Source organism: Phacochoerus africanus, chromosome 13 (genome assembly GCF_016906955.1).
Source record: "Phacochoerus africanus isolate WHEZ1 chromosome 13, ROS_Pafr_v1, whole genome shotgun sequence".
Classification (NCBI taxonomy): Eukaryota; Metazoa; Chordata; class Mammalia; order Artiodactyla; family Suidae; genus Phacochoerus; species Phacochoerus africanus.
The window spans coordinates 21,704,012-21,718,317 of record NC_062556.1 but is presented as its reverse complement, the minus strand read 5'-3'; the positions used below and the strand labels follow the sequence as shown (position 1 = coordinate 21,718,317).

Genomic DNA, 14,306 nt, shown 5'->3' with positions numbered 1-14,306 from the left:
CTTGCATTCCACTCCTGGATGTATATCTGGAGAAAACACTAATTCAAAAAGATACATGCACCCCCGTGTTCATAGCAGCATCATTTATAATAAATAAGAAATGTCCATTGGCAGATGAATGGATAAAGAAGCCGTCACACACCACACAGGAATATTACTTAGCCGTCAGAAGAATGAAATGATGCCATCTGCAGCAACATGGCTGGACTTAGAGATTATCATGCTAAGTGAAGTAAGTCAGACATAGACAAGTACTGTATGATATCACTTATATGTGGAATAAAAAATAAATGATATAGCGAGTTCCCACTGTGGCTCAGTGGTAACCCAACTAGTATCCATGAGGATGTGGGTTGGATCCCTGGCCCCTCTCAGTGGGTTGAGTATCTGGTGTTGCCATGAGCTGTGGTGTAGGTCTCAGATGCAGTTTGGATCCTGAGTTGTTGTGGCTGTGTTGCAGGCCAGCAGCTGCGGCTCCAATTCAACCCCTAGCCTGGGAAACTCCATATGGGGTCCGTGGGGCCCTAAAAAGACCAAAAAAAAAAAAAAAGATACAAATGAACTTATTTACCAAGCTGACTCACAGACATAGAAAACGAATTTATGGTTACCAGAGGGGAAAAGGGGGAGGGAGAAATAAGGAGTTTGGAATTAACAAATACAAACTACCATATATAAAATAAACAGCAAGGCCTACAGTATAGCACAGGGAAGTGTATTTAATATCTTGTAACTTAGAAAAGAATCTGAAATATATATTTATATATGTATATATAAATTTGATTTATTTGTGTATATTTAAATATATATTTCAGATTCTTTTCTGAAGTACAAATACAACTATATATATGTATATTTGTATGTACAACTGAATCACTTTGCTATACACCAAAAACTAGTACATTGTAAATCACCTGTAATAAATCCATCATGGTAATTGCAAATCAACTATCCTTTAATTAAATTTCAGAAACAAACTTATGTACTGTTATGCTGCTAATAAATAATAATAATGATAATATGGTAAACAGCAGTAGCTCAAATTTATATTGTGATTACTATTTGGCAGGCATTATGCAGAATACATGTAGCATTGTCTCCGCTGTCCCTGTCCCTCTCGCTCCCCACAGGGACAGCTCGTTGTTGGTAATCAGTGGTTGCACAGCGCACGAGCAGGTGGACTTAGCTCTGCTCAGCTCCCTCTGTCCTCAGAACCTCTAGTGGCAGCACACAGTGACACTCTAGACTCAAGATAGGTTCTCACTAGATTTCAGAAACTTAATTCTTACTGCCCAGCAGTCTTTTTATACTCAGGGATTGAGTCACCATTCCGGAAGAAATTAAATGAACAAGTGAGGCCCTTAACAAGACATACTTGCGTCCAACCAGGGCCCTCTTAGCTCTTGAGTCAGACTCATTTGTGGGGAGAAAGCAGATCAAAGACCTTTCTGAACAATTTTTTTTCGCTCTGCAGCTTCCCAGTGGTCCAAGAAGCCTGTTTTCCCACATATGTGTTTCCTTCTTTTCACAATGGCATCATGACACAGATAATGTCATTCCTATTTTACAGAGAAGAAACGGATACTTAGAAGCATTAAGTAATTTGCCTGTTGTATCAGAGCTTCTAAGTGAGCCGAAGCAGGGTTCCAGACAGGCCAACTGTCACATGCCCAAAGGTACAGCCCCACTCGAACCCAGGTACAAAACCCCCTATGTGTAAAGGGTTGTATTTTTAAATTAATGATGGTGCAGTTTTGCATCTAGCTTATTTTACGTTAGCTTTGAAGAGAAAAATACTGTCATCAGTTGAAATTTCTGTATCTAAAAAAATAGGAGGCAATTTTCCAAGGCCTTGGGTTCAGGTCTTATAATGCTTGAGTTTAGATGTCATGCCCTAAGCGCTGAAAACCGGGATTGAAATGAAACAGGCCCTTTTACCTTCTCTAGCATTTACACTCCTTTTCTTTTAGGTCTAAAAACAGTTTATCTGTGTGACTCCAGGTAAATTAACATATGGACTCTCTTTGGTAGTGGAGACTAGAAAATATTGTAGACCTGATGGCATCGAAGTGAGGCTCCTCTGAAACTGATGGGAAACTCTGAAATTCTTTCTGTTTAGGTGTTTCAGAATTTGTCAGCAGTGAGATGTGGGTATAGAAATAGTAGGAGGTACAGTTGTTGGTAGTTAATTCTTTGGTGCAATTTCTTTCTTTTTTTGGCTGCAGCGTACAGTGGCTTGATGTGGGATCTCAGTTCCCAAACGAGGGATTGAACCTGAGTCCTAACCACTCGATCACCAGTGTACTCTCTACGCTCTGTTTTCTGTTGGTTGGTATTAACGAGGTCAGGCCTTTGTGTCGATACTGGAGGCAGCCAGCTACTTTCATTAGCATGCAGGCTTTGCCTTCCTGGAACAAGCGGTTCCAGTAAGGAAATGTGTGTGGATTAGTACAAGTCTACCACCGGTTTCTGAAAGGTAACTCAAAAACCATACTTTACTAATGGTGGGATATTGGTATCATGTTTACATTTTGTTTTGTTTTGTTTTGTTTATTGCCTTTTTAGGGCTGCACCTGTGGCACACGGAAGTTCCCAGGCTAGGCCAGCCTACACCACAACTACGGCATCACCAGATCTGAGACAAATCTGTGACTTTGTGTCACAGCTTGCGGCAGCACCAGATTCTTAACCCACTGAGCCAGGCCAGGGATTGAACCCATGTCCTCATGGATACTAGTCAGGTTCTTAACCTACAGAGCCACAATGGGAACTCCCAGGTGTCATGTGTACATTTTGAGGCTAGCACTGAATATAGAGAGAGCCTAATTATGAGTATTAGTGTGGTATGGCACTTATTAACCTCAGATAATTTAATAGAAGACATTGCTTTCTCTTTCAAAAGACCCAAGATGGAATCCTAATGTTCAGTTAAGTTCAGAAAATTTTCAAGTTATTTGAATATCTTTGTGGCTCTTTTTTTTTTCAAGCTCCCAATTGAGGACTTGTGCAGTTTAACAACCCACTCGCTGCCCATTGCACAGACTTCAGTAGTGCCCGAATCTACGGAAGACATTCTCTTGAAGGGATTTGCCTCCTTAGAAATGAAAGATGAAAGAATCGAAACTGCACAGCAGGTGAGTAGCAGTGTTATTTCTAAGGATGTTTGATTGTTTTAAATGTCTCAAGACAGGGCTAATAAAAAAGATCCTAATTAAAAGTTCTGAACGATGGAAGCTGTGGTTAAAATACAATCTTTCTAGAATGTTCTTTTCTTTTCTTGCAGGAGAAGGAAGGTTATATTACTTGTGGCAAGTAAGGAGTACACTGGGGATCTTTCCCAAAGCAGTGTCTCTTTCTGGAACATTCTTATTTTTTATTTATTTTTTTAGGGCCGCACTCCAGGCTAGCAGTCAAATTGGAGCTATAGCTGCTGGCCTACATTACAGCCACAACATGGGATCCGAGCCTCGTTTATGACCTACACCACAGGTCACGGTAATGCCGGATCCTTAACCCACTGAGTGAGGTCAGGTCGAACCCGAGTCCTTATGGATACTGGTCAGGTATGTTCCTGTTGAGCCACAACAGGAACGCCTCCTTAAGTGTTTTAATTGAACCTATTGCCCAATTTTATTTGCAGAACAGATAAAAATATGATATTCCAAACTGGATGTTGATATATTTATTAAGGTTTTAGTATTTTAGGCCCTTTTGACCTCCTCCCAGAGTATGTCTGTGTTAACATGTCCCTCAGCACAGATGTGCTTGAGCACATGCACACACGCAAAACCACCCCCCCAACGCTCATAGTTATTTTTTAGCAATTTAGTATGTGTAATCTTCTCTTGGTTTTTGTTTATTCCCCGTTGTAAACTTAAATATGCAGTAGTTTCTTCGGCTTTTCCTCTTTCTCCTTTTTTTCTGTCCTGGTAAGAATCCAAGCTGAGCCATTTACCAAGTGAAACATTAGGCAGATGTGCTGAATTGCACAGAGCGTGAGTTGAGAGTGGCTGTGCTGCAAAGTGATGAAGAGTTAGGCCGCCCTGGATCTGCAGGTCACTCCCATCACTTACCATCTCTGTGAACTTAGGCAAATTACTTATCTTCTCAGGTCTTTAGTGTCCTTATGTGTAAAACAAGAAACATTATGTCCTTATTTCATAGGACTTTTGTGAGAATTAAATTCGATAATAAGTGTAAATGCTGTACGTGACAGGCACACAGTGTTCAGAAAACGAAAGCCAAAGTACTTGGCGAGTGTAATATCTTGAGAAAATAAAGCATACCTTTGACTTTGACTCCCACTTGAGAATTATGGATGATAATCTTGTATCATGTCTGTGAATTTATTTAAGCTATTGGAAAAAAACCCTCCTGGATTAAATTTACACTTGCACACCTCTCTTTATTTTATTTTTTATTTTTATTTTTGCTTTTTAGGGCCACACTCGAGGCATATGGAGGTTCCCAGGCTAGGGGTCCAATTGGAGCTGCAGCTGCCGGCCTACACCACAGCCACAGCAACACAGGATCTGAGCCGTGTCTGCAACCTACACCACAGCTCACAGCAAGGCTGGATCCTTCACCCACTGAGCGAGGCAAAGGAGCGAACCCTCAACCTCGTGTTCCTAGTCGAATTCGTTTCTGCTGCGCCACAATGGGAACTCCACACCTCTCATTAAATTAAAACTAATATATTGAGTTATAGTTAACATGCAGTAAATGATCTCATTTCAAGTGTACGACTTGATAGTAGACCCAGAGTTCAAACACACATTTACTTGATGGAAAAGTCCATGTTTGTTCTTATTTATTTATTTATTTATATTTATTTATTTATTTATTTTTCATTTGAGGGCTACACCCTTGGCATATGGAAGTTCCCAGGCCAGGGGCTGAAACCCTGCAGCAGCACTGGATCTTTTAACCCACTTCTCTGGGCTGGAGATCAAGCCCATGTCTCCACAGCAACTTGAGCTGCTGCAGTTGGATTTTTTTTTCCTGCAGCACGTGAAAGTTCCTGGGCTAGGGATCAAATTGGAGCTACAGCTGCTGGCCTACGCCACAGCCACGGCAACACCAGATCTGAGCTGCATCTGCAACCAACGCTGCAGCTTACAGCAATGCCGGATCCTTAACCCTCTGAGCGAGGCCAGAGATGGAACCTACATTCTCACAGAGACAGCGTTGGGTCTTTAACCCGCTGAGCCACAGCAGGAACTCCTGCAGTTGGATTCTTAACCCACTGTACCTTGATGGCAACTCCAAAGAGTCCATGTTTTTACATCACTCTTTTATATTATTTCTGAGCTTATATTCTCATAATTATTATTAGATAACCTTAATATTAATAATTACCCAAAGCCCTGTGTTATCTACTCAAATTCGGCAAACTAGAAAGTAGGCATTAGCCTCTTGGGAAGAACTACTTATTTCTACCCATTGTCTTATTAGTACTCTTCCTTATTTGACTCTGGAAATGGCCAGTGTTTTTAATATACTTTGCTTTTCCTAGCATGTGGACACTTACCATGCAATTAAATTATCATCTCCTGGCTTAAAACTGTTAATGTCTGAGCCCCAAACAATAAGACTTATTCGTTTTTACCCTTTTGACTTACTTTTAGCTTACAACCACTTTATATTTTGTCTCTTTTAGTTTTGTTGACATTATACTCTGTTTTTCCAGTTTTTCTCATGGTTTGCAAAGCTACAAACTCAGATGGATCAGGATGAAGAAAGTAAATATAGGTATGTGGCTCTTCTATTTGTTGGCTATGCTGATTTTTAGATCATCTGAAGGCTGTCCTAATCTGTGTCTTTAAACAAAATTAAGGTACAAAGAAGACTTTAAACAGCAACATTTTAAGAATACCTAAAAGGATTTGGGTCAGCTGGCATTGGAAGCTGTTTGATTAAAAGTTACTTTGTAATTAATAGATTTTTTGTCTTTTTGCCATTTTCTTGGGCTGCTCCCGCAGCATGTGGAGGTTCCCAGGCTAGGGGTCAAATCAGAGCCCTAGCTGCTGGCCTACACCATAACCACAGCAACAGCAGTACCAGATCCAAGCTGCATCTGTGGTGTACACCACAGCTCAGAGCAACACCAGATCTTTAACCCACTGAATGAGGCCAGGGATTGAACCTGTGTCCTCTTGGATGCTAGTCAGTTCGTTTCCACTGAGCCACGATGGGAACTTCATGTTGCTTTTCTTTAGAGGGAGAGACTCAAGAGCCTTTAGGGATGGCCGGCTAGGCTGGGTGTTGACCGTATGTTTTGTTTGTGTATATTGATGAGACTGGGGAAGTGACTGTATGGTTTCTAGCTGATCTGGAGACTGTGGGTTGAACATTTACATCATTTAACATTGATTAGGTGACTGCTATTGCTAGACATTGTGTTAGGCTCCTTTTTTTTTTTTTTTGTATTTTTTTTAAGGCCTCATCCTTGACACATGGAGGTTCCTAGGCTACGGGTCTAATCAGAGCTACAGCTGCCGGCCTACCCCACAACCACAGCCACGCCAGATCCAAGCCTCATCCGCGACCTACACACAGCTCATGGCAACACCAGATCCTTAACCCACTGAGCGAGGCCAGGGATCGAACCCTCAACCTCATGGTTCCTAGTCAGATTTGTTTCCGCTGCGCCACAACGGGAACTCCTGTGTTAGGCTCTTTGATGTATGCTCTTCATAGCAACTCTATAAGGAAAGATATTATTCCCATTTTACAAGTGAGTAAACTGAGGCCTGGAAATGTTAAGTACTTGCCTGATGTCATGGAGACTTGGGCAGAGCTGGGACTTGGACTCAGGTCTTCCAACGCCAAGTCCAAAATTCTTTCTGTGACATCACATCATCTCTAGAAAGCAGAAGTGACCTGAAGTTGGACCCACCTGATGCCTTGAGATGGCCCTGGTGTCTCAGACTTTGAAAGTTGAGCCCTTGATTTATTGCTCTGCATGTGGAAAGATAGGTTATGGCTTTAAGGTTGATTCCTTTTGTTGCCCATAGTTTGAGTGATTTTCCTTCTTAAGTTTTGAAATAGTTTGTGACGTGTTTTTTGGTACATTTCTGAATATAATACACTTTTGTGAATAGGTCAGACTTTTCTTCTGAAATTCAGACATTTGGGGAAAATTGAGATTTTGTTGCTATTGTCTATGCTTATTGGGGGAAAATATTATTGCCAATCCCCTTTTGGTTCTGTTTTCTAGACAGATGAGGGATTACTTGTCTGGGTTTCAGGAGCAGTGTGATGCTATATTGAATGACGTCAACAGTGCTCTTCAGCATCTGGAATCATTGCAGAAACAGTATCTTTTTGTGTCCAATAAGACAGGAGCCCTCCACGAAGCCTGTGAACAGCTGCTGAAAGAACAGGTAATTGGGAGTTGAAGAGAGAAACACTGATTATATTTAATATTTTATTTTTAAATAGATGAATACAGTTTAATTCTAATTTCCTTAATTTCTCCAAGTGTATTTTGAACACTGCTCTCTATGAGGCCCTGTGCTAAGCACGCAAACTCTTACTTTGACAGCCAGCTTTAAGCTTGTGTGAGCGAGGGCAAGTTCAGGCTTTCCCGCTTTGAGCTGTTAGGCCTCAGTACAGTTTCAAGGGTGAAGACAGTATATTTGTCTGCTCTGCCTGCTCTTTATTATGGATGCTTTTCAAACAAGGCATAGTGATTGTAGTAATGGTGGGGTTTATGAAAAGATGAACTGATCTAGGTTACACTTAAACTTGGGTCTTAAAGACAGAATATTTAAGTTCCTGCATCTCAGAGTTTTCTCTGTGTGCATTTTGTGTGTTTTATAAAAAGCCATCATTTGTTATTTTAGTGAAAAGATCATATGTAATTTACTGTAATAATCATTGCTTATTTTAATCCATGATTGCGGAAATCTTTGAGCATTGTTCTAAAATTGTATGTCTGATATAAACCTGTATGTCTAACATAAATCTTTTCAGTGTAATTTTCAGACTGAAGTGTTGATTCATATGTTCTCACAATAACTGATCTTTCTCTTTTAAAAAATGCAAGTCCGAACTTGTTGAGCTGGCTGAAAACATTCAACAAAAGCTTTCCTATTTTAATGAATTGGAAACTATTAACACAGTAAGCATTGTTTTTTTATTTTTTTATAAAATTAGTGACTTTATTTTATATTTCCTTTTCTGAGTCTAATCTTTAAACTTATAAATAGGCCTGAGCGATATTTTTACTTAATAGTTTGCTTATTGTTAAGATATTCCTGTTTGTGGCTGATGGACATACCATTACCAGTTTATATTTTTTTCATATATGATTTAAATAATAGTTGTTAAATTATATTATTGTTCTTGAAATCTCTTGGTTGGTTAACTCTTATGGTATCTTATTTGTAAGCTGTGAAGTTTGTAAGAAGAAATATTCTGTTTTAAATTTTGTTGTGGTTGTGCTTCTATAATGGTAATCAAAACATATTTTAAACAAATCTCTAGTTTGAGGAAGAGTATTATGCGCTTAATGCTTTCTTGTATCCCATAGTAATAGTGTATATTATATTTCTTGAAGTTCCCATCATGGCTCAGTGGTAACGAACCCAACTAGTGTCCTTGAGGATGCAGGTTCAACCCCTGGCCTCGCTCAGTGGATTAAGGATCTGGTGTTGCTGTGAGCTGTGGTATAGGTCACAGATGTGGCTTGGATATGTTGTTGCTGTCGCTTGGTGTATACCGGCAGCTGCAGCTCCAGTTTGACCCCTAGCCTGGGAACTTCCAAATGCTGCATGTGTGGCCCTAAAAAGATATACACACATACAAATATATGTATATATATATGTGTATATATATACACACACAAATATATACATATATTTATACACACATATATATACATATATAAATACACACACACACATATATACATATATATAGTAAATATAGAGAAATATATATATGTTTATGTGTCTGGCTTGTAAATTAATCATAATAACTGCATATAAATCATGTTATTATAATTATTAATCTTAATGTTTGAAATCAACTGTCTTTCAATTAAAAAATCTTAAGAGCGAGATATAAAACCAGTAGCCAGTTAACAATGCAATGCAATGGGTAATAGTTCATTGCCAAACTATTTATATATCAAGATAAGAAATAATTGGGTGATTTTACTTATATACATTATAAAGTTTTGTATGTTTTAATATTTTTATATAATTTAATCTATTAAATATTAAATGTTTATATTATATTACCTATATTACACTTTTATGATTTGTATATGATTACTTATATTTTACCTATATATATTATGTTTTCCTTTCATAGTATGACTCCTAAACATAATGACCGCTAGTTAATCTTTTAACTCTGAGAAAATTGCCAGTATTCGAAAGTGGAAAATTTATGTTGTAAAGTACTAGAAAATGGAAGATCTAGGTACTTGATGTATTATTTTAAGATAACAGTCTACAGTGGAGTATATAATGTTTGTTAATTCTGGGAGTTCCCATTGTGGCACAGCAGAAGTGAACCCCGCTAGGATCCATGAGGGTGCAAGTTCCATCCCTGGCCTCGCTCAGTGGGTGGGGGATCCCATGTTGCTGTGGCTGTGGTGTAGGCCAGCCGCTGTAACCACGATTTGACCCCTAGCCTGGGAACTTCCACATGCCGCAGGTTCGGCCCTAAAAAGCTAAAATAAATAAATTAATTAATTAAAATGTTTGCTAATTCATGAAGAGCCCAGTTGAAGCTCATTAGGAATAAACCGAATTCAATCCATATTCTTTTTAATTTGTCCTTTATGTATTGTACACATGAGCTATGTTCGAGGATATTTGGTAACTCTTAATGTGTAAATTTTTCTTTCCCTTAAAGAAATTGAATTCTCCCACATTGTCTGTGAATAGTGAAGGATTTATACCTATGCTGGCCAAGTTAGATGATTGTATAACATACATATCATCTCATGTAAGTCACGGTATTTCTGTGTGTCAACATTCCTATTGCATAACTTGTGTTCTTTTTTTTTTTTTTTCTTTTTCTATTGTATAACTTCTTATGCAGTAAAGTAATTATTTCTTCCGAAGGGAAATAGATGCTTGCAACATACTTGAAGAAAAACTGTAGTAAATTCTTAGTCATCAAGTAGTCATTTAAAAAGTACTTTCAACTGCTGTGGTAACCCCTGGAATAGAAAAAAGGTCTGGCCATGGCTTTATCACATATAAAAGGACAAGTGAGTTTTAGACTATCGACTTCCCGTTTTGCTAGGTACTTCTTTGGAAACAAAAAGTATTACTTAGGGGGAAACAAAGGGACAAGCCCTTTGATTTCATCATCATCTCTTTCTGTCCTTCAAGGATTTATAGCTGTGTTTATTTCACCCGACTCCTCTTCTTTCCCTGGTTGGGCCTCACATATTAACCTTGAAGTCTCTGGAACACTGAAAATATATTTTGCTAAAAACTGCAAATATTTATTGAGCCCCTGCTCTGTGCCAGGCACAGGGGATTTGGCTGTGACTGAGACAGTCATAGTATTTGTCTTCAGGGAGCTTACAATCTATATAAAACCTTTTTTTTTTTTTTTTCACTTTATGTATAGCTTTACATAAGGATAGGTTTTATTAAAAGTTTGCCTTGTTAATGTTTGTTTCATCTTTGTAAATCTTCCCCTTTACTTTTCAGCCAAATTTTAAAGATTATCCTATATATTTACTGAAGTTTAAGCAATGCCTTTCTAAAGCTTTGCAACTCATGAAGACATACACTGTGAATACACTACAGAACCTCACAAATCAATTATTAAAAAGGGTGAGTTAACTGGTGAAATGTGTTTTGTTTTTGTTTTGACTCATTTATATGTAACTTCAACTTTTTTTAACCTTTTGTTAAATGAGAATATGCATTGCAGTTTTATTCATAATAGGAAAAAAATGGCCATACTGTATATGTCCGTTACAATCTTATTTTCAAAGAATATATAACTGTGTGAGAAATATTTAGTACTATATGAAAAATACTAAGATTCAACTATTTCTTTTCCCATCTTTTTAAAGAAAATAATGGGAGGAGGAGTTCCCTGGGAGCTCAGTGGGTTAAGGATCTGGTGTTTTCACTGCTGTGGCTTTGATTGCTGCTGTGGCGTGGGTTCAGTCCCTGGCTCAGGAACTTCCACATGGCCAAAAAAGGAAAGAAGGAAGGAAGGGGAAAGGGAAGGAAAGGAAGGAAGAAAGAAAGAAAGAAAATATTGGAAGGAAAATCACCAAAATAACAAAAGTGATTCATGGTAGAATTACATATGATGGATAATTTGAAATTTTTTCTCTACAGAGGATGAATAATTTAATTTTCTGTATTTCGCATGTGTATTTTTATTGAACACCTCCTAAATGCTTGGCATTGTGCTGTACAATAGCGAAAGGAACTAGCAAGGTCCCTGCCCTCATGGAGCTTACATTTAGCAGAAATAGTCAGTAGAGAGGGAAACAGATAAATCAATCAATCACAGATTGTAGTAGATGCTAGGTGGAAAACAAGCAGAGTGTAAAGGTTAGAAATAAAGAGTAGAGATAGCTGGGGGAGTTCCTGTCGTGGCGTAGTGGTTAATGAATCCGACTAGGAAGCATGAGGTTGTGGGTTCAATCCCTGGCCTTGCTCAGTGGGTTAAGGATCTGGTGTTGCCATGAGCTGTGGTGTAGGTCGCAGACGCGGCTTGGATCCTGCGTTGCTCTGGCTCTGGCTCTGGCTCTGGCATAGGCTGGCAGCTACAGCTCCAATTAGACCCCTAGCCTGGGAACCTCCATATGCCGCGGGAGCGGCCCAAGAAATGGCAAAAAGATAAAAAAAAAAAAAGAGTAGAGATAGCTGGGATGGTCATTGAGCATATTTATTTCCTAAGAAAATAATACTATGAAAACAATGCATTTTATTTTTCAAGCTTATATTTTTAAATTTTATTTATTTATTTAGTCTTTTTAGGGCTGCACCTGCATCATATGGAGGTTCCTAGGCTAGGGGTTGAATCAGAGCTTCAACTACCAGCCTACACCACAACCACAGCAATGCGGGATCTGAGCCACATCTGCAACCTACATCGCAGCTCACGGCAATGCCGAATTCTTAACCCACTGAATGAGGCCAGGGATCAAACCCGCAACCTCACGGTTCCTCGTCGGATTCGTTTCCACTGCCCCACAACAGGAACTCCTGACTTGGCATATTTTTTGAAGGAAGCATCCGAGCCTTGTCTGCGACCTACACCACAGCTCATGGCAACACCAGATCCTAGCTGCATCTTTGATGTACACTGCAGCTCATGGCAATGCCAGACCCTTAACCCACTGAGCGAGGCCAGGAATCGAACCTGTGTCCTCATGGATACTAGTCAGATTCGTTTACTCTGAGCCATGATGAGAACTCCCTTATTATTTTTTTTTAATTTAGGTTTTTTTGTTGTTTGTTTTTTTTAAGGCTGCACCCAATGGCACACGGAGGTTCCCAGGCTAAGGGTCAAGTCAGAGCCTCACTTGCCGGCCTACACGACAGCCACCCCAGCGTGGGATCCGAGCTGTGTCTGTGACCTACACCAAAGCTCACGGCAATGCCCGGATCCTTAACTCAGTGAGCGAGGCCAGTAATTGAACCTGCATCCTCATGGATACTAGTCAGGTTCGTTAAGTGCTGAGCCACAACGGGAACTCCCTCAAGCTTATTTTTTAGAGAATATGAAGTATCTTCTTGAGCTTTCCGTTCAAAGCCACTGCTTTTTGGATCACATTTTATTTTTTTACCTTGCTCTTAGCTGATATAACAGCCTATATAATTTTTCTGTTTTGCAAAATTTTTAGCAAGTTTGGGAAACCTAATAAGTACTTGTGCCTATTACATGTGAGTGCCTTATAGCTGAGCTGTGTAAAATCTTTGTGAGTATATGTTATCGCCATTTTATGGATGCACTGAATTTCAGAGAGGCCAAGTAATTTGGCCAAATGTCCGACACTCCGTGACTGCATAGCAATATGAATTAAGTCTTTTTACCACCGCAATTCATGTAACATAGGATAGATTTTAATTATAAAGAGAAGAGAGATGACAGTTTCACATAATCATTTCTCATTTGTAGCAATAATATATTTAATTTTTCTTTAGATTCTTCTCTGTAAGCTTTTGGTTGGTATATAGGCCAGTCAGTAGCTGTATGAAATGATTTGCGTCATATTTTCTGAATAATTATGGGTTTGCTCATTATCTTCCTTTCCCCCTCCTCCCCCACGTTTCTTTAGGATCCTTCATCCGTACCGAATGCAGACAATGCCTTCACACTATTTTATGTGAAATTTCGAGCTGCTGCCCCCAAAGTCAGAGTAAGTCTATTGACAGGAATAGGATATTGCTGTGAAGTGTATTTAGCCTCCCTCCCCTTTTGAAGTGGGTTAGGTCCTTTGCTTATACCAGGAGCCTGAACATGAATGAAAGGCAGCCCTTCCACATTGCCGCATGTATGTTGTGTGTTTTTATTTTTATTTATTTATTTTTTTGTCTTTTAGCTATTGCTTGGGCCGCTCCCGCGGCATATGGAGGTTCCCAGGCTAGGGGTCTAATCGGAGGTGTAGCCGCTGGCCTACGCCAGAGCCACAGCAACGTGGGATCCGAGCCGCGTCTGCAACCTACACCACAGCTCACGGCAACGCCGGATTCTTAACCCACTGAGCAAGGGCAGGGACCGAACTCGCAACCTCATGGTTCCTAGTCGGATTCGTTAACTATTGCGCCATGACGGGAACTCCTGTTGTGTGTTTTTGGAGCACAGACCAAGAAACGCCTAGCTCCTCCTCTGAGGCTTGGGGAAAGTTTCCAGATGAAGGTGATGTTTGAGCTTAAAACGCTTGGATTTTTAGTGGACTTGAGGGGATTGATGAGGGTATTTTATGCAGAGAGAAGAGCATGTGTAGGACGGTTGTGGGGACCTAAAAAGCATGTATTTTGGGCGACCCTCATGTAGGTTGCTGTGACTGGAATACGGGGCTCTAGTAGGCTGTGATGGGGAAGAAGAAAGGAAGCTTGGCAGAGGCCCTCTCTCAAGGGCTGCTGCATGTCCTGCTCACTCAGGAAAGGTAGAGGACTGCTTCAGTATTTTATTTATTTCTTTGTTTTTCTTTTTTAGGGCCACACCCGCGGCATATGGAGGTTCCCAGGCAAGGGATTGAATCAGAGCTGCAGCCACCGGCCTACACCACAGCCACAGCAACGCCAGATCCGAGCCTCGTCTGCGACCTACACCACAGCTCACGGCAACCCCGGATCTTTAAC

General features: G+C 39.8%; 1 protein-coding gene across 1 annotated transcript in view; it reads left to right on the top strand.

The window, feature by feature from the left end:
* COG3 (component of oligomeric golgi complex 3) overlaps positions 1-14,306 on the top strand; it is a 66,446-nt gene that overhangs the window by 10,116 nt on the left and 42,024 nt on the right. Inside the window, exons 2-8 of the mRNA XM_047755707.1 lie at positions 2,988-3,134; positions 5,690-5,751; positions 7,220-7,385; positions 8,051-8,125; positions 9,871-9,963; positions 10,683-10,808; positions 13,280-13,360. Of these exons, the coding sequence (XP_047611663.1) occupies positions 2,988-3,134; positions 5,690-5,751; positions 7,220-7,385; positions 8,051-8,125; positions 9,871-9,963; positions 10,683-10,808; positions 13,280-13,360 (750 nt within the window). The remainder of the gene's footprint in view (positions 1-2,987; positions 3,135-5,689; positions 5,752-7,219; positions 7,386-8,050; positions 8,126-9,870; positions 9,964-10,682; positions 10,809-13,279; positions 13,361-14,306) is intronic.